The 20,295-nt window shown below is 33.5% G+C and overlaps 2 protein-coding genes and 1 non-coding gene across 4 annotated transcripts; 2 read left to right on the plus strand and 1 right to left on the minus strand.

Moving 5' to 3' along the window:
- Nucleotides 1-3,152: 3,152 nt before the first annotated feature.
- TRNAD-GUC (transfer RNA aspartic acid (anticodon GUC)) lies at nt 3,153-3,224 on the minus strand. The gene has a single exon. It is a non-coding gene; the product is annotated as a tRNA-Asp (tRNA).
- A 3,929-nt stretch (nt 3,225-7,153) lies between these two features.
- Nucleotides 7,154-11,817, plus strand: LOC11414346 (protein IQ-DOMAIN 1). Its single transcript, XM_003602209.4, has 5 exons — nt 7,154-7,381; nt 7,561-7,662; nt 9,354-9,644; nt 10,048-10,374; nt 10,893-11,817. Exons 2-5 carry the CDS (start codon nt 7,576-7,578, stop codon nt 11,508-11,510), a joined length of 1,323 nt encoding a protein of 440 aa, XP_003602257.2. The 5' UTR covers nt 7,154-7,381; nt 7,561-7,575; the 3' UTR covers nt 11,511-11,817.
- Nucleotides 11,818-12,392: 575 nt separating this feature from the next.
- On the plus strand, nt 12,393-20,057 carry LOC11421652 (soluble starch synthase 1, chloroplastic/amyloplastic). Of its 2 annotated transcripts, none has more exons than XM_024779437.2 (15): nt 12,393-12,828; nt 13,486-13,868; nt 14,002-14,079; nt 14,177-14,301; nt 14,599-14,680; nt 15,949-16,122; nt 16,547-16,628; nt 17,290-17,381; nt 17,464-17,526; nt 17,600-17,689; nt 18,281-18,405; nt 18,504-18,612; nt 18,694-18,764; nt 18,917-18,956; nt 19,175-20,057. In XM_024779437.2, the coding sequence occupies exons 1-15, from the start codon at nt 12,507-12,509 to the stop codon at nt 19,328-19,330; spliced, it is 1,992 nt and encodes a 663-aa protein (XP_024635205.1). In that variant the 5' UTR covers nt 12,393-12,506; the 3' UTR covers nt 19,331-20,057. The 2 variants fall into 2 exon arrangements, with proteins under 2 accessions (XP_024635205.1, XP_003602259.1); XM_003602211.4 differs by having other exon boundaries at nt 12,395-12,828; nt 13,510-13,868.
- Nucleotides 20,058-20,295: the final 238 nt, after the last annotated feature.

The raw sequence follows: 20,295 nt of genomic DNA on the forward strand, positions 1-20,295 counted from the left end.
TAAAAATAATCCTCACATGAAATCACTAAATTACTCTTACTCACAAAATGACCAAATTACCCTTCTAACACGAAAACCCATGAAAATGCACCCAAAGATAAATAATCACACACAAGCACATAAAAACACATACTAAAATAATTCTAGCGAAAATCGGGCTATTACAATATATAAAGGTTTCATTCAATCCAACTTTGAGAAAAATAAGTACAACTTTGAGAAAGTCTTAAGTGACCTAAAGAGATTTTTAGTTAATGAAATCCATGGGGTGTAATTGAGTTTTTTTTCGAGAGTGAGGAATTGTGAGTGCCTGTAAACACTTCTGTAAATTTATATTTTTAATAAAAAAGGTCTACAACAGCTTGTAGATGTGTTTATATTTAGTTGAATTATGTTATCAATCTTTGTGTTTTATTATTTCACATTTATCGCCTTTCGCTAATTTGAGTGCATGGATATTCAACGTTGTTTACTAAAAACCAGTATGAGAGCTTTGGTTTCATTCTCAAAGACGTTCACGATGAAGTTGTATTTAAGTGGGAGTGATGGTCGCAAATGAATGAAATAAAAAGTAAAGATTAAGTTGAATGTGTATGTACGGGGAATGAAAAATGTCAAAAATGTTCTCGACCTATCAAAGAATTTAAGCCTGGTAGACTAGTTGTCCAGTGAAGGCTGCACAACAATCTTCTACTACATTGATTGGAATATTCCGAAGAGCAAGACGATGATTGTCCATGGTAAAAAAGAGTGGTACTCTTTATAAGACAATAAGAGCCTGTCATCTGATCGTAAGTGCAGCAAATGAAAATGTCAATATATGGCACAAAGTACCAGGCCATATGAGATTTTTTAAGGGAAAATACTAGGCCATATGAGTGATAAAGTATTCTTGCGATAATATATAAGTGATACCTTGTTGTTGGTGTATCATGATCATGGTTTGAGAATAGTGTTTATGGGGTAAAAAGTGGATGCATTTAGGGTTAGCCTAGGTCATGGTATATACATGAGATGAGATAACGTGGTATGGAGATATATCATCGTGGCCCATGATCTTGGATTCTTGAGTGATTCCAACTACCTCTAGCTAAGGTCTTATACATGAGCCATTTCGAAGCCTTGAGTGTTTAAAATGTGATATTTTGGGTCAAATAAGTTTTTAGTCTTCATAAATATATTAAATTTTCATTTTAGTTCTCATAAAAACAAAGTGACATTTTTAACTTGAATTTATTTAATTACTCTTAAACTTTTAAATTTTTTAATGAGCTCAAAATATGATTTCTAAATCAATATTTTCATTAATTTTATCTTAAACTTTGGGAAGTTTAAAAAAATATTTCTTTCATTTCATGAAAATTATCATTTTTTTGGGAATTTTTTTATAAGGTTCTAGACATATTGTAAAAAGTTATAAAAAAAAAATTAAAGTTTTAGGATACTTAAATCCAAATTTAAATTTAACAATGATTAAAATTTCATGCTAAACAATTTTGCAGGGATTAAAACATGTTACTTTTTTTTACGAGGATTAACAACCAAATTTGATATATTTACAAGGACTTTAAACTTATTCAACCAAAAAATTTATGAAAAAAAGTTCATGTAAATTACGTAAGACATTCACATATGAGAAAAAAATACAGAGAGCAACTGACTCAGTGAGTTAAAGCTACAGGTGAATATGTGGAAATAATAAAGCTTTGAAGATGAATGAATAAGGCCTAGAGAGTTTTCAATTAGGGTTGGCCGTCTTCGACCTTCTCTAAACTTTCTCTCTTTCCATTCTTCCATCGTAGGGGGTGGTTTTTGGCCTGAAATCACCCCTCAACACCGTTTCTTTTTCTCTTTTTATTTAAATAAGTGGTTATCCATGTATATCTGCTTCTTTTTTTTGTGCTTTTTTTTTATAATTTTTTTGATTGCCTTAGTACAATGTTGTATTTGTTCGTCGTCTTGTGCAACATTGTGTTTGTTTGTTGTCTTAAGCGGTGTTTGTTGGTGTTTTTATCTTAGTACGATGTTCATTAGTTCAAATTGACATATTCACTTAAACTCATTACAAATTTGATGAAGACTTGAGCGTCAAAGTTGGAGATCTGAAAACATGAATATTCATGTCGCTTTTATTGTCATATTTGTGGGCATTATCATAATTGCTCAAACTTCAAAGAGACGAATAATCCGGTTAGACGACATATTATTGCTCACATAGATCAGAATTGCTAGGCGAATTATGGTATGATTGAAGACAATATTCACTTATTTATCCATTGCGACTTTTTTGGTAGAATTTGGCCTATTATTTACGGTTGGTTGGGATTTTGTTCAGCTTCACATGGAAATATTTTGGATCATATATCTCAGTTGGAGGGTTTTTTTTTTTTGAAAAATGTTCACCTAACTCTTGGTGTCATTTCATTTAGCTTTCAGTGGTTTGGGTAATCTGGAAGGAACACAGCAGACACGTTTATCAGCATAATGAGGAGAGTCCGCAAATGTTAACTAAAAGGGTTAAACTTCAATCTTTCTAGTGGTTGAAGTTGAAATATGTCACTTTCGACTTTGATTACCATTTTTGGCGTCTTAATCCTTCTCGTTGTTTATCTGTTATCATGCAGATTGTTTATCTTTTGCTCTAAGTTCAGGTGGTCGTAATTATACCTTTATCATACAATCTGTGCTGGTTGGACTTGTTTTGATTGTTTAATAACGTTTCTCCTTTTGCTTGTTAAAAAAAGAAATTGTAAGTGCTATCATATTATTGTTTGATATTGATCTAGGTGTTGTAGGTTTGTTTCCATATTCACCTTGTTCAATTTTTAGCAATCTTGAATGATCTATGTATTTTTTTAATAATCTATATGTATTTGTCAGATTTTTGAATGATCTATGTATTTTTTTAATAATCTATATGTATTTGTCAGATTTTTGAATGAATATATTTTTTAGTAAATAAAAAAAGGCTAAATGAGTTTGTAAAATTAAATGAAGCATATATAAACAAGTATTGAAACAATCATCACATTTAGGAATCTGGATCCATGCGCTCGCAATCATCTGCACCGCTAGATTAAAATCATACGATTGATGTTAAACTGTGACTTTGACTTGCGAATGTCCATTTTAAAGCGAAAATTAAAAAAAAACGCCGTTGCCGGGGATCGAACCCGGGTCACCCGCGTGACAGGCGGGAATACTTACCACTATACTACAACGACTTGATATTATTTTATCGTGATATCTATAATTTAAATTATTCCACATTGAGTTCTATATGATTCAAATTAATAAATCAATTAATTTTTGTTTCATGGTCCTACTCCTATCAGTGGCTCTATGAATTCTTCAACCTAGACAGCGCCAAAGAGGACAAATAGATGCATTAATTTGACACAAATATAGATCTACAGAGAGCAAGCCAAAGCTCCAAATATCCTTGAGCAATTCTCAAAACACACATTGGACAAATATTTACCTGTGGGCTGTGGCATTTTGCGATGAACATGATTGTCATAAGTGAGGAAGCAATTGTGAATAATCTTCCAACTTCCATTACAACGCCTTTAATCTCTAAGGGCAAGGACCCTTCCATCATGATATAGCCTTGACAGTGTCTGGGATACCCTCAAGAAGAAGATTAGATAATCCATCATCATAATAGTTCGAATCTTACTTAATTCACAATGTTGTAGAAAATTATCCCTTTTTGTTGTACTCAACATCGAGTTAATATAACGTTAACTTTATTTTTGACATTTCCATGTTGTGTCTATGTCAAACCATTATTAAATAACAAATTAGATTTTCCCTAAAATAAAATTTTATCACCAATTATTACTAAAAGAACAACAATATACTTTTAGATTTTAAAAATGTATCTACAGTTGTTTTACATTTTCACAAAAAGAATTTTATTTATATATACGGATAATGTAAAACTTTTTAACATATGTATTCAGTCAAATCATGTCATCTAGAGATTTTTTAAGATAATCAGGAATTAATCTATAAAATTGACACTATAGAGTAATTTGATTAGATGCATGTATGAAAATATTTTCCACCGTCAGTGTAGAAAAATCATCTTGTTAAAAAAAAAAATACTTCCATGAAAGTAATTATCAACACACCAAATATTTACTTGTATCATTACAAGAGTTTAACTCTGAGAGGGTCAATATTAATTTGAATGTCAGAAACCCCAACCTTTAACATCACCTCTGACAAGAATTTTGGCCAAACATCTCAATCAAGAGAGATTTTTCTTCAACTAGGTTTAAACAATTAAGAGGTCTATCTTTTCTAATAAATTTGAATTCTGAACAACAATTAACTCGTTTTCATTTGTATTACCGCATGCATGTCAAAAGTTATTTTATTGAAATATATAATAAGGTTGATTTAGTATTTTGAGTTAAAGAGCTAAATAAGTCGAATGATGAAAAAGTGAAAGATTCAATGTGCTCAAACTACTAAATGTTTGTGAGTCTTTTTTGAAAATAGAGAGAATCAAAAGTTGAAGAAAAATATTAAGCTAAAGAAAATAGGAAGATTAAAAATGTATTTAAATTTGTGAGAAATGCTAACCTGCGTCTTTAAGATACAAGTTAAATCTCTTTAAAAAAAAAAAAAAAAGATACAAGTTAATGAGTCAAAAGTAAAAATATTTTATTGTAATCAATGCACTTGTTTTTTTTTTTTTACTTTTAATTAATTGAATCCCAAAATTTATGAAAATATTTATACTGTTATAGGTTGCTTAACATGCGCCCTAAAAACACAAGTTAACAATGATCTTTTTTTATGCTAAATAAATTATAGGTTATCCTAAACTTGTCAAGGAAATAGTGCATTTAAGTCCTTTAACACTACACTCTAAGGACCTACAATACACATATCAAGTAATCCTCTCTCTAAGGTGAGTCATATGAACTAAGATCCAAAGATTTCATGAATAACATGTTTAGAACACTTGAGCAGATGAAGTAAAATTCTCATTTGAATCAAAATTTACTACGCCTATGATGTTTGTAGCTTTCTAAATGACATTTCACCCCAAAACACAATATTAACAATATTATTTAAAAAAAAAAAAGTTCATATGTGTATAAAGTCTAGTTCAACTGGAGATATCGAGATGGTTAATTATAATGAATATTTTCTATGGTTATCCAAATTTGAAGATAGATTAGAATCTCTTATTTTTATGTGTGAATAATTTTTCAGATAATGTTTGTCTTCTCTCTTCACAAAAACAAAAATTCTCATGATACAAGAGGAACAATCACTCATTATTGTGGTGGTTTGGCAGATTTTTCTTAAAGGGATTTATCGTGGGATCATGCAAATTGATTGGATATAAAAAAGAAAAAAATAGACAGGGCCGGCTACAGTGGGGTATACAACGTGCAAGTAAGGGTACGATGAAGCTCATGGTCGTGTCTCGTGAGTTGAACGAAGAAGTTGCCAAAATAGGTTTTTCCTAATTGTTTTCTTTGTCCATGTTCTATTTCTAGAGCACCCATCATAGGGTGCATTGATCTCTTAATTAAGTTTATATGGTTTGCTGCATATTGCGATAAAAATTAATGATTTCTTAAAGAGAAACTGCATCGCTCAAATAATAATGTCATACCATGTTACAGTACAATGTTTTAACACAATTTTTTTTACTACTATACGTTTTTCTTTTTGGTAGGGATTTTACGTTGAAGCCTCGTGAATAAAAGAAACAAAAATCAATGGCTGGCTAGTATAAAAATACATGTCCAGAAACAAAACAAAAAAAAAAAAAAAAAACGAAATTATTTGATTCCAGGATCACAGAAAAAAACATTTTTTCCATTTATGATACACACGGCTACATGAATTGTTCAACTACTACGACTTTTCTGTTATGAGTAGTAACCTTCAACCCAAATCTTGCCCAACATTGTGCCATCATAGCTAGGCCGGTAGGCCCTTCCTTTCTCCGCAAGAATAATTAATATCGTACCAAGGTTACCAAGAGTAGTGTTTTTCATTTGTAAATAGGAGAATTGTAAATAACATTAGAGCATTGAAAATAAACTATTGTGAGACTAGCTAGCATCGAGTATGGATGCTCTATATAGGTTACGAGCGCCTCTTCTATTTCGATAACTCTCACACTTTACTGTGTGAAACAATTATTAGATGGATTCCTTCTGGTCAAGTGACTACGAGAGTGATTGACATCAATCCTTTACAAAATTATTAGAAGCATGTTAATTTTTGTTTGTTTCTAATTGTTAAATATTGTTCTGCTACACTTTAAAGTCACACATTACTTAAGAATCGAGACATATGTTAGTTTATATAGAAAGTAGAACACTTACATTTCTCAATTCAACGAGACATCTTTTATAAAAGACAAAATTGTGAAGGAATTACGTCCAAAACGGACAAATACAATAAAATGCGGTGTAGTGTATGTGAAATCTCACATTGCTCGGGAATTAAGATAATAATAATTTATATGCAACACTCACATTCCTCAATCAAACAAGATACTCTTTATAAAAGACAAAATCGTGAATGACTTGCACCTAAAGTAGACAATAACTTAGCATATGGAGTGGCGTACATAAGTGTAGAACGAAATAAATATCAACTATTTATCTTTTCCAATAATCTAGTTTTACTTCATCATCTAAATTTATGAAGAAAAAAAATGATGTATTAATGTAATATATTAATAATAAAAATGATGTGTACATATATCATTTTGCTTAAGTAATTCAAAACTATTATTAGAATAATAAAGTGACACCCTTGAATGGTGAAAGAAAAGTGTAAAGTGGTGTGATGAGAAATAAAAAGGAGAAATTCAAAAAAATTGTAATGAGTTTTAACAAAGGACGAATCATTTGAGAGAATAAGAGTTCAATTTCTAACGAAACAATTCTTGATTAGATCGAAACTCAAAATTATTCGTCTACTAGAGTTGGAGGATAAAAAAAAATAATAATAAAAAGAAGAAGAAAGTGGGCAAAGAAAGAAGCACGAGTCAAAAAAAAAAAGAATTGAGTTAGGAGCAAGGCTAAAATCTAAATGAGTGAAAGCTACTTGTCACTCTAATATAAAAATAATAATTTAATTTTCTATTTATATGGATTCTATTTATTTGTACCACCGATGAGATGAGAGTTACTAATAATCAATCCCTTGACTTTATTATGTACACACGCTCTGTCACAGTATCCTCACCATCCTCATCTTCCATAACAACAATTAGGATTTCAGAATTCTCACACTTTGCTAAATGACCAAACATTACTGTCCCATGAATCTCAAAAATGCCACCAAACACCATACATGAAGGACCAGTAAGTACCAACATTCATCTCAGAAACAGGTTTGTTTCATAACACATCTCCCTCAAATTTAGATACATAAACATTCTCTTCGTAACATAAGGTGTACGTACCACCACACCTTGTCCCAAAAGACAAGGTAACAATCCTATTTAATTTTTAATGTTTCCTCTAACATGTTGTCTGAATTGTTGTTGATGCATGTCATGTGATGAGACAGAGCTTTTCCTATCAGATGGGTAAGAAAGGAAGCAGTTGGTTCTCATCTGTGAAGAAAGTTTTCAAGTCTTCTTCTAAGGACTCAACTTTACAAGAGAACAAGGTATTTTTCAGAGCCTTTCTTTCTTTCTTTTTGAAAACATTAATCAATGTTAATTTTCTTATCATTCACCAAAACTTGTTTGTTTACTGAATTAGAATTTTCCATTTTGATCAAGTCTCAAACATAATAATCAAATGCTCATTATTTAAGTTAAAATTTCTTTTGGAACATATTTTATTTTATTTCTTTAGTCATTTGCACATTAAGTGATGCTTTTTACATCAAAATGTTTTTTACATTTATGTTAATTTGAGTTTCATTACTGGCTAGCATTTGTTTAAAAAAATTGTCTGTCTTTTAATTTATTTATTTTTTACCAAAAAATATATTCCTTCTCATAGACAATAAGAATCTGGTTATTTTTTATGACTTTAATCTGCCATAATAATCAGTATTTAGTCATAATGAGTCATGCATGACACTTAATCTGTTCAATCACCAAGAAACCAAAAGAAAGCATAAAAAGCTTACCTGCAGTATAAGTAATGCTACATATTATGGCAGTGTACCTTTCACATTAAAGGATAGAGATGTGTTATTTGAACAACCATTTGAGTGACAACTTTTGTGACAATCACTAATTTACAAAAAAAAGTAGATAGTGATACGGAAAACAAAGTAATAGAGAGAGAAAATAAAAAATTAATGTGAGTATGAGAGATAAAGTTGTCACCTAGGTTGTCACAAAATGGTTGTCATGATATCATTTCTCTACAGGATAACATCGCCTACATATAAGTACAGTAAATGAACTTTTTAGTTGTAGTTGTTGTCTTTTATGGAACCACATAAAGGATGAATCTACCTTCCCTTTAGGACCAGCAACCCTATACAGTATGTAATTATACGTGTATATGGTCCCCTATCATGTGAACTTAACATGTATCACATAATTTTGTTAGTATTTGTTTCTGTCACATAGTTATCATACAACCTAACACATCACATCATTCATCTTGATCATCATGTGTTTCCCAATGTTAGATCTCCATCATGCTAAACAAATCCATCCAGCTGGTTAATTACTTAATTATTATGCATGATGATTTTCCAAATGATTGTTAATTATGAGTGAAGGATTATTTGGATTGGTATATTTACTAATATAAACACTGATGAGACTGTTTGGGAGTATAAATAACTTATGGTATGTTTGTAAGTTATTTCCGACTAATTTCCATTAGCTCTCTGGATAGCTTACTAAAATAGCTTATAATTTATATAAAAACAATTTAATTTTATCTTATGTTTTCTAATTGAAATAAATTTTGTGTTCGTTTGGATAAATAGTTTAAATAAGCTCTTAGAGAATAAGCACTTATCATATAAGTGATTATATATACGCTATTTTTATAAGATAAAATAAGTTAAAAGTCGATTTCATAAGCTATCTTGAAAAATTTATGAAAATAAGTTGAAAACAACTTATAGACATGTCATTAGCCAATTTCCGTAAGCTCTCCTAAAGAGTCTCATAAGTGTAGTCTACAAAAGTAGTTGAGTAAAATCCTTCGATTTTGGTTGCGATTTTACAATTATCGATTTTGCTCTTCTCTTTCGACCTGAAGCAAAATCCCGATTTTGACAACCTTGCTCAAATTAGTCCATCCAAATAGACGATTATATACACCTAACTAAGTTGTTTATCTAAACAGTGACTTAATCTATGTTGGGACATTTTTCACTTTCAGAAGGAAAAGGAAGAGAATTGGCAGCATGAAGCAGCAGAGGAGGTATCTATGGAGCATTTTCCTGCATATAGTTCACCAGATATCACCAATGAAGGAAGCACCACATCAACACCCTTAACAGAAGAGAGAAATCATGCAATTGCCTATGCTGCAGCAACAGCAGCAGCAGCTGAAGCTGCAGTGGCTGCGGCTCAAGCAGCTGCTAGAGTTGTGAGATTGGCAGGTCATGGACGTAACTCTAAGGTCGAAAAAGCAGCAATACTAATTCAATCCTACTATAGAGGATACCTAGTAAGTCTTCTTTTTATCTGTTTTGGTAAAGTTGTTGATCATTATTTAATACTACTCACAGTGTAGCATCATATTAATTCTGTGGTTCAGTATGGTCCATAAATATGTCATACACCCATACCTACTTTCAAACTTTCAGTTACATGTATTAATAGCATATGAATGACACTTGCAATATATGATCGGTTTTACCTGCTTCGAACATTAAAGTCATATTGATTTTTATCATATCATTGTAGTAAACTTGCATGGAAAGTATTTGTATTAGATTGTACGGATTAACTAAAATTTAACCCTGAACACACTCAATCATTTAAACAACTTATTTTATTCGCATTTACCTATGTTTTCCGGTCTTTAGCTTTTACTTATTTTTTCATAAGCTGTTCCATTTTGTATATAGGCTCGACGTGCACTGCGTGCTTTGAAGGGATTAGTGAGATTGCAGGCACTTGTGAGAGGACATAATGTGCGGAAGCAAGCACAGATGACCATGCGTTGCATGCAAGCATTGGTAAGGGTTCAGGCAAGAGTAAGAGCTCGCAGACTCCAATTGACTCATGGCAAACACGAGAGGACAGTAGTGGAACAACATCCTACGACAAAGTTAGACACAAATGGTTGGGACTATAGGCGTCAAAGTAGCCAGAAAATTAAGGACACTGATTTCAGGAAACATGGAACTACAATGAATAAGGAGAAAGCTCTTCCATACGCTTTCAACTGCCAGGTTATTCATTTTTTCTTAGAAATCACGTTTTGTTAATTACAAGAGAATTGGGCCCATCTAATTAAAATGAATAGAGTGTAGAGTGGAAAAAAATGAAGAAGTGTTATTTCAATGCATATGTATTCATTACCGTCTACCAACTCATATTACTTGTTTTATACTCTAAAGTTAGTTGCTCAATTTAGATGAATCGTATGGAATACCTTTCATGTAAATCCCGATGGTGTACTGATGTAGTCGGATCGTTAGGATGCTAAAGAAGTATTGTGAAGTAGGTGCAGAGATCTCTATAACTAATCAATTCCACCCCCCTAACAAATTGAGCATTAATATTTGTCTGCAAAACTAAAGTAAAAAATCATTCATGTACTTTGCTTAACCTTTTAACATATTTGATGCTTGGTGACTACACAAAAACGGACTCAATTCATGCATTGCATAGAAAGCCACGTGCAAAGGAATGACTTTCTGAAGAATCATTACCATATAGTGTTGACTGTTTACAATTTTGTTTGCAGCAACTGCAGAAGCAATATTTGCACATAGACCCAAATGTTGATGATAGTGAAAGTTACAGCAATGAGCGTGAAAGAGCCCAATTGGATTGGAACTGGTTGGAACGTTGGATGTTATCACAATCAAACAATGTTAGGCCCTTAGGGTTGGGGCCACTTGAGACCCCACCATATACACCCACTGATGACATGTCTGAAGAAAAAACAGTTGAAATGGACATGGTTGCACCACGAGACTCAATCCATGCAAACATGGGCCTCATGAACCAAGAATTTCGTGATTTAAGTCCAATCTCTAAACACCACCAACGACACCACAGTGGAGGTGTACCTAGCTATATGGCCCCAACACAGTCTGCAAAGGCCAAGATTAAAAGTCAAGGCCCATCAAAGCATCGGGCGTCGTTTGGGTCTTATTGGAGCTTGTCAGCACGGAGTCCTCCTACTGGGCTGGGCTATGATTCATCTGGCTCTGGTGGGGCCACTGCTGCTCATCCAATTACAAGAAGCCCAAGCCCAAAAATTAACGGGATTCGCCTTCAATCTAAACGGATATTGGGTGCTGGTGTTGAGGATTGGCCCATTCCCCCTGGAGGTCATGGCTGGACAAGATTTGATTGATTTAGTGCCTGTTTTTTCACAGTGGATCAATAGTGGACGTACGTCTGAACAGATGCTGCAATTTGTATCTGTAGCTTCTGTATTTTCGCGTTCGAAGGTGCTTAAAGGCATGATGGCGGTAGTCAAACGCCAAAACAAACACATACTTATTTATTTTATAGACCTCCTTATAATTATACTAGCATGTATCAATGGGAATGTATTTGTAATAGTTTAATTATTACTATTTAAGGACAGTATAATGTGGATGAAATTGTATAATCCCTCCCCAAAAACGAATATTAGGAATCCTGATTCATGTTATGTGTCACTGTCAGTTAGAAAAATGTTTGAAGTTTTTGTCCTTTTGGTAAAAAATAAAAAAAGTTAATGTTTGAGTTTTTTATTGTTTCGATTACTGGTTTCATTTGAGAATAATTTGCGGCTATATTTGCTTAAATCTAAATTATCATCTCTCATATATCGGCAAGTAAACTTTGCATATATCATGCATTATCTCTACTAACCGAATTAAAAAACAAGAGACTTTGTTTGATTAAGAGAGTAACACCTATAAGTAAAATTATTTGGTTTTGTGATTTGTTTGGCCATGTCGGCACTTGCAAGTAGGCGCGCGTAGATACCAGAATAAATACCTAGTATAACTACATGCGATAATATGTTGTTTTAGAGAGAAGACAAGAAAAAAAAGAGATTGAGATGCGGTGGCACCAGTAGAGGATTATCACTCACTGAGGATGGATATTATATTTAAATTAAATAAAAAATTGATGTCGATGAAGCTAAAATCTAGAGTTACTTTTAGCGATTTCTCTTCTCTGAATCTGACGCTTTTCTCTTTCCATATCTAGTTCCATGACGTCATTCATTAGAGTCTCATCTCATGTGACCTCTTTTTGTTAACTTAACTTAACACCACACAAACAAACACTCATTTGTCTCTTCGTGATCCCTTTCCTCCTACATTGGTCTTCTTCTCGTCCTTTCGAATCCCGCATGGAGTCTCTAGAACTCCCCCGTCTTTTTCTCCATCATCCCCGTGCATCTTCAGCTCCAACTCGACCTCATCCTCATAGTACCACCAATTCCTCACGATTCTTACCTCAATTCGGTTTCCCTTCTAAGCTCAAAAATGCTACCTTACGCTCTATTTCCGTTTCTTCACAAGACGGACCTATTTCCTTCGAAGACGAAACCCAACAGCTCCGTCATCAAGATCAAGAAGATGAGGGACGTTTATTATCCAGAGAGATTGACGATTTTGGTTCTCTTGTTTCCTTTCGCTTGACTCCTCACTCTGCCTCTGCCTCTGCCTCTGGTATCTATTCCTTTCCTTTTCATTCCCTATTTTCTAAATTCTTACTATCTTCATATGCATTATTACCATCTTCTACTTCAAATTCTTTTGCTAGGCTTATTCAATTCCCCTATTCAATATCCAAGTTTTATTATGTTAATGTTTTCTCCTGCTCTTTTAAGTGTATGTTTGTATGTGAGGTAGGTTTCCCAACCATCATTTTTGTTCAACCTTCAAACTATAGCTTTTACCAAACTTGTTGTGGCTCACTATGATTCCCGACAATATCACCGTGAATTCAAACATGCCCTAGTTTATTTTCTTGGTGAGAAATTCTCCAAACGCACAGCGCAACTACTCAATAGATAGGATTTTTAGCTTTAGTAAGTCACTGAGTATATTGCATTGGGAGACAAGAAACATCAGTGAAATGCGTGTTAAAAAAGGCTAACTCCTTCAACTTCTTATATCCTTAGTTCAAACCGGTTGAGTTACCCAATCCTAAGATGATGTTATTGTTATAGGAGTGATAAGGTGGTTTATGGAAGGAACTTAGATTGGAGACATAAGGTATTGAGGATTATCATTAACACTAATATTTCTAATAACTAATTACTAACATTTACCATTTAAAAAAAATAATTACACTGTTGTTATGATTTTTGACTTGTCATGAAGATTTTATGGGAGCATTACATGCAGGGAAAACTGCTGAAACTCAAGGGAATTTAAGGAGCGATGAAGTTGAAAAACCAGAGATTGGGAATGCAGAAGACGAGAAGGCTCAAACTATAGTAACCCGCAACATTGTTTTTGTTACATCTGAAGCTGCACCGTATTCTAAGACCGGTGGCCTTGCAGATGTTTGTGGTTCTTTGCCAATAGCACTGGCGGGTCGCGGCCACCGTGTTATGGTTATCTCTCCTAGATACATACATGGTACTGCCGCTGATAGTAAGTTTTCTGGTGCAGTTGATCTTGGTAGCCCTATCAATGTATTTTGCTTTGGAGGCGCGCAAGAAGTTGGTTTTTTCCATGAGTATAGAGAAGGTGTTGATTGGGTGAGTACTTCCTTTTCTGTCTTTTTTCTTTTTGTTCTAGACATTTGCTGCTTTTTCATTTGATTTCTTGCATCATAGAGTTTACTTTGTGTCTGTGTTGATACTCACTTCTGTACTGCATCACTTTTTTTAGGTATTTGTGGATCACCCTTCATTCCATAGACCAGGGAATCCTTATGGAGACAAGCACGGGACGTTTAAGGATAATCAGGTATAATCTTACTTCTAGCTTTGATGGTAGATTAGCATTCTACTTCCATCCTTTATATATGAATAATAATAAATTTTCTTCTCCTTTGGTTTTGCAGTTTAGGTTCACTTTACTTTCCCATGCAGCATGTGAAGCCCCATTAGTGCTTCCATTGGGAGGGTTCACTTATGGAGAAAAATGCCTATTCCTCGTTAATGATTGGCATGCCAGTTTAGTTTCAGTGTATGCACGCCTACCTTTAATCTTTTTATTTTCCATTGACGAGATACAATTTTTTCCAAGCAAGATATCTGTCAAAGTTTCTCTTTATTAAAATGTTATAGTAAATAATTTTCTTTAAAGCCTATATTGCTTCCAATGACTACCTGCAGTCTTGCAATTTGCTATTTATTTGGTGACCTCACTTTTTCTTATTTCCAAATACTTTTTTACTATGCTTCCTCGTGGTATGTAGGTTTTCACATTTTAAGTTTTATTTAAAGCTTCTTGTGATTTGTCTGGGTTGATACTGTATTGCAGACTTTTGGCATCAAAGTATCGTCCATATGGGGTATATAAGGATGCACGTAGTATATTAGTGATTCACAATATTGCACACCAGGTAAGTTAATCCATATGTTTATTTATTTAGTTTTTTTGGTGGTGTTGCTCGGAATAGCATCTATAACAGCATACTTTGATCTTCACTCTTTCTCAAATGAGCTTTCGAACTTCAAATACAGAACAAGGGTCTCTGTTAGTTCAGTTATATGCTTTTTTTCACCAACACACCTTCAGCTTGGTAGCCTCTCATTGACAATTATCCAGCCACATTCTATAAATTAGATTATAGGCCCTGAAACACCTGTTATAGAACATGCATATCAACACCCGTTAATCACTGCATTTATATTGCTTTCATTTTGAAATTTATGCAAACAACAAATAACCAAGGACCGTCCTGTTAGGCTCCGTTTGGGAGTTTGGAGGGGAGGGAGAGTAACAGAGGGAAAGGTATAGAAATCTTTTACCTTATTTGAGAGTGATTTTTGTAGAGAATGATAAGAGAATCCTTATGATTAATATATTTTTAATTTTTTTTTAAAGTATGATAACCACGAAGAGAATTTGAAGAATTTATCTAAGCCCTCCAAGACCCTCCCTCAATACATTTTTTGAGTTCCCCCAAATTAGGGGGATTTTGGCTTATGAAGAAAAAAACACTCCCCAAAGCATTGCCCTCTGTTCCTTCCACTTACTACTTCTCTTTTTCCAAAGCCCTCCCCTCCACTCCTAAACTCCCAAACAGACCCTAGGTTGGATTTACTTTGAAGTTCTTAACCATATAAAATATGATCTCATTGGCCCTTTTCACATTGAAATGGATTATTTGAACACGATTTGCTTGGCTGTACATTGAAATGGATTATCTTCAGATTTTATATAGAAAAATGATGAACGGGTTTTGTGAGTAAACGAAGTTAGTTAACCACCCATTATGAACCAAGTCAAAAGGCATATAATTATATCCAATATAGACTGTCACATATTCCATAAAAATAGCCACATGATAAAACCATTTTTCAGTTGAGAAAATAAGGCAATGCTTAATTGACTTAGTAAGAAAACCAAGTCAAGGTTAGCTTATTTTGGGAATGATAAACGTGGAAAAATTCAGTTTCATTTTAATTATCTTTTGAAATATAATGAAACTCTATAAAATACAATAGTATTGACATGTATAATTAGTTATTACAAAATCTTTTTGTCAAAGAAAAAAAAAGTTGTTACAAATGCTTAGATGGCATGCCTTGGTACCTCACATCTTTAAATTGTTTAGTCTTGTTAAATCAGCAAAGAAGCTGATAAATTGATGTGTAATTGTCTTAGGGAGTGGAACCTGCAATTACATATAGCAATTTGGGGCTGCCTCAAGAATGGTATGGAGCACTGGGATGGGTATTCCCTACTTGGGCAAGGACACATGCTCTTGACACAGGCGAAGCTGTCAATTTTCTAAAAGGCGCCATTGTTACTGCTGATCGGATAGTAACAGTAAGCAAGGTAATTATACTTCATATCACTTATTTTGCTTCCTGTTGTTTTATCTATTTAAATATTGGGGTATTTGTTAATTACTCTAATTTCTCTCCGTTCCTCATAGTGAATACTCAATCTACAAGTTTTTAAATCACCCACCAATTGTTAAAAGCTTGCATCACATTGTTATAACTTGTAATAGAGATTGTAATACTCAATAATTTTAAAATTATTTTATAGCCTTTTTAATTTAGAAAATAAAAGTAAGCCCTCCCTTCTAAAATCCTCCATTCAAATATAGCCTAAGTGGGGTTTTGGAGTCTTATGCAGGGGGTGCAGACCCCAAGGTTTGGCAGGGTAACTTTCTTTTTCAGGTTTAATAGAATTTCCAGTTTGTATGAGTGTGTTATTGTGTGGAATGCTTAAAAGGGATGCCTTCCTTTTCCAGGGCTATTCCTGGGAGATAACAACTACTGAAGGTGGATTTGGTCTACAGGAGATACTACGAGATAGAAAGAGTATTCTGAGCGGTATGTTCTTTATCCTTAGTTTTCTTGTTCAAACATTTTCAAGTTCATGCAATGAAATATTTATTATGGTTGAAGTATTTTTAAATTGATGATGTATGTTTATACTCATTCCCTTCAGTGAAAATGCTGGTCTCCAGTGAAGTTTTAGATCATATTTGGTTGGTGTGTTTGTGGTAAATATTGATATTCGACAATTTGACAATATCACTGCTTCATTTTCACCAATAATAGTAGGTTAACTTTGAAATTAGGATTGCTCAAAAAATTCAGCTCAACCATTCCTTCTGATCCAGTTCTTATCAATTTTTCTTTCCAGAAAAAGAAAATCTCGCTGCAACTTACAATTTCTGCAGTATCGCACCTCTGTTCATTAGTTGCTAATTGCTATGTTGTGTTCATGAGAAGTGGCTGTTTGCAGACTTTGGTTTTCGCACATGAAACTCTAATTAATTGTTTATGTGCATGTTGTGTTAATGTTAATGGATGAATTGGTCATAAGTGTAGTGGTAGAGATTATTTAATCAACTAATAAAAAACAAATTAAATTGCCTAGTCTGGCGTTTTTCAAAGTTGATGAAGGATAATTGTTAGGATATTGTTAACTCTTTATTGAATGATGCACCTTAATGCTCAAACTTGTGACGGGTTTTTTATTGACCAGGGATCACAAATGGAATTGATGTTACTGAATGGGACCCATCATCTGATGAACATATTGCTTCCAGCTATTCTGCTGACGACCTTTCTGGGAAGGTTGATTTTGTCTCTTGCTGTATCACCTCTCGCTTGTATCTTTAGCTGAACTTTTTTTACCCTAACTTTTTGCAATGGACAGGTGAAATGTAAGATTGCCTTGCAGAAGGAGTTGGGTCTTCCAGTACGACCTGATTGTCCAGTGGTGAGTTCATGTTATCTACTGGGTAAAATTCTTGCTCACTCTTTCTCGTATTGACCGTGGCTGAAACTTGTAGATTGGATTCGTTGGAAGACTTGATTACCAGAAAGGTATTGACTTGATTCGCCAGGCAATTCCAGAGCTTATGCAAGACGATGTTCAATTTGTAAGTGATTTCGTGAATTAGTTTCATAAATACGTTTGTTGTGACAAATAATTAAGTCCTTGGATTCCTGGTACCTATCTGCAATCCGTGTTCTCTCTTGGGGTATAAGATAATATAGGGTTTAATAGGTTTTGATCCATGTAAAATTGGTAAAATATGATTTTGGTCCCAATCAATATTTTGCTTGTTTTAAATCTCTGCACTTAACAAAAGTGGTGTTGAGTCCCTCATGAAGCTCTTACCAGGGCTGTCAGTTCATAATTTTGTGTTTTAAGGACTAAAAATGTATAAAATGTTTATCGAGATTAAAATCAACATTTTCTCAATTTTATAGGAACGATAATATAACTGACAATATAACTATCTGCTAATTAAATATTTAAACACCCTTTGAAAAAAAAAAATTAAACATCTTGATACTTACCAGTAACAAATCCAGGTAAATGATCATTTTTGATAATGTAGCTTCTTTCCTTGTATTAATAATTTCATTTCAGAGTATATATGAGCCCTCTATAATTTATAGGACTATATGTTGTATTATTGGTCTTTTATATATTAGACAGCCTCTAATTATTTTCCCTTTTTCAGGTAATGCTTGGTTCGGGAAATCCTATATATGAAGACTGGATGAGAGCGACAGAATCACTTTATAAAGATAAATTTCGTGGTTGGGTTGGATTTAATGTTCCGGTATCTCATAGAATAACTGCAGGGTAAATCCACAATATATGTATCTTATGTTCCGGTATTTTATTGGATTTCAATGTTTCTGCATCAATCACTCTTTTTAATTTACTACTTCTATGATCAGCTGTGATATACTGTTAATGCCATCAACGTTCGAGCCGTGTGGACTAAATCAGTTGTATGCAATGAGATATGGAACTATACCAGTAGTTCATGAAACAGGGGGACTAAGAGTAAGTCAAGAAATTATAAAGTTGTTGACTTGTTCATTATTATTTCTTTGCCTTGACATGTTTAATTTTGTTGTTTTACAGGATACTGTTCAAAATTTTAATCCATTTGCTGGAGGAAGCGGTGCCGAAGGATGCAATGCTGAAGGCACGGGGTATGTTGTTATTCAAGAACTTGGATTTCTTTTCCGTTCAAGTATTCAATTGTCGCATTTTTCTTAATAGACCTTAGTACCTTACAGCTCTATTGTCCAAGCAAAACAACTCGATTCAGATTGTTTGACATTGTTATAAATTTCATTAACAGGTGGACGTTTTCTCCACTGACAAAGGAGAGCATGTTAGTGGTAAGTATGGTCTACATGCCCGTCATTTCTTGTTCATTCAAATTCATTATTTTTTTATATATAAGCATCCTTTGGCAGCGCCTTCATATTTCAATATATAAAATTTAATATTGTATCTCTCTATTTTGCACATTGATTTTAGCTTTTCTAGCACATGCCTTGTTATCTTTCATTGTGTCATCTTCTATTCGTGTTTAACTTTTATCAAATTTTGACAGGCTCTAAGATACGCCATTCAAACATATAATGAACACAAGTCTTCATGGGAGGGATTGATGAAAAGAGGTATGACGAGAGATTACACCTGGGAAAAGGCCGCTGCTCAATACGAGCAAATCATTGAGTGGGCATTCATGGATCCACCCTATTGCTAAAAGTAGAAATGAAGTTTGCACAAAGCATCAACGATCAGCACAAGTTTTTCCTCCGATTATCAAGGCTAGATATGTGAATTTTCTTGTTCATGATAATGATAATCGTGACCTAGTGATAACAGGAAGGTGGCCTTTTTCTCTGCCTCATTTGAGACCAGCTGCTTGTTAATTTATACTATGGAACACAATTTTTTACTACCGTTTGTTGAGGGGTGCACATATTATATCTTACCCTTGTTGGGCTGTATGTATTCTACGATGGTGCATAAAATCAGCCAAGTAGTCCCTGTGGAAATTTTTTGTAACTATGTATGAAGCAATGGTGAATGCAACTGTACACAAGCTTGAGTTTTTGTTGGTTCATCCTATAAAAATATTGTAAAATGTTCATCCTTTTCCTAGTCCAAGGATGAGCTCTCAACGACACGTAGCACATGCTTCATAAAGGTTATTATGATCTGATGCAGACGCTGAATAAATGTTAGCTCGCAATGTTTGTTTGCAATTTGCATAGATGGAGAAAATGAAAAGATGGCTTGCATTGATGGAGTAAATAAAAATATCATAGATGTCAGCAGGGAGGGATTTTCTGGTGTGAAGTTTGATTTGTGTTTGTTTTGAATATGATCAGTCATTTCACTTGAATCTGCAAAGAATTGCTTTCTTTTTGGTAATTAAAAGTTCAGATAAAATCAAGCTAGCAAATCATTGAATATGTAGTAGTTTATTTGAATTGTTTATGCTAGCAGTTATTTCACTTATTTCTTGCCTTGGCGCAAAACATGCTTTAAAATGCTTTCCATCAATAAATCAAACATATTAAAGCATCTACTTCATCTATTTGGCACCCGGCTAGATAATGGTGACTTTGGAAACACTCTTTGCTTCAATTTTTTACGGCCTATACTTATTAAATTGTATAAAAAGGAACATAATTTGTCGAAATACAATGCCATTGAATGACC

The sequence above is a fragment of the Medicago truncatula genome, chromosome 3 (genome assembly GCF_003473485.1).
Source record: "Medicago truncatula cultivar Jemalong A17 chromosome 3, MtrunA17r5.0-ANR, whole genome shotgun sequence".
Taxonomy (NCBI): domain Eukaryota; kingdom Viridiplantae; phylum Streptophyta; class Magnoliopsida; order Fabales; family Fabaceae; genus Medicago; species Medicago truncatula.

Coding starts and splice junctions, on each gene's coding strand:
- LOC11414346 (XM_003602209.4), top strand. CDS start 7,576: ATGGGTAAGAAAGGAAGCAGTTGGTTCTCATCTGTGAAGAAAGTTTTC. Junction 7,663..9,353: donor CAACTTTACAAGAGAACAAG/GTATTTTTCAGA, acceptor TTTCACTTTCAG/AAGGAAAAGGAAGAGAATTG. Junction 9,645..10,047: donor CCTACTATAGAGGATACCTA/GTAAGTCTTCTT, acceptor TTTTGTATATAG/GCTCGACGTGCACTGCGTGC.
- LOC11421652 (XM_024779437.2), top strand. CDS start 12,507: ATGGAGTCTCTAGAACTCCCCCGTCTTTTTCTCCATCATCCCCGTGCA. Junction 18,613..18,693: donor ATGAAACAGGGGGACTAAGA/GTAAGTCAAGAA, acceptor GTTGTTTTACAG/GATACTGTTCAAAATTTTAA. Junction 18,957..19,174: donor CAAAGGAGAGCATGTTAGTG/GTAAGTATGGTC, acceptor AAATTTTGACAG/GCTCTAAGATACGCCATTCA.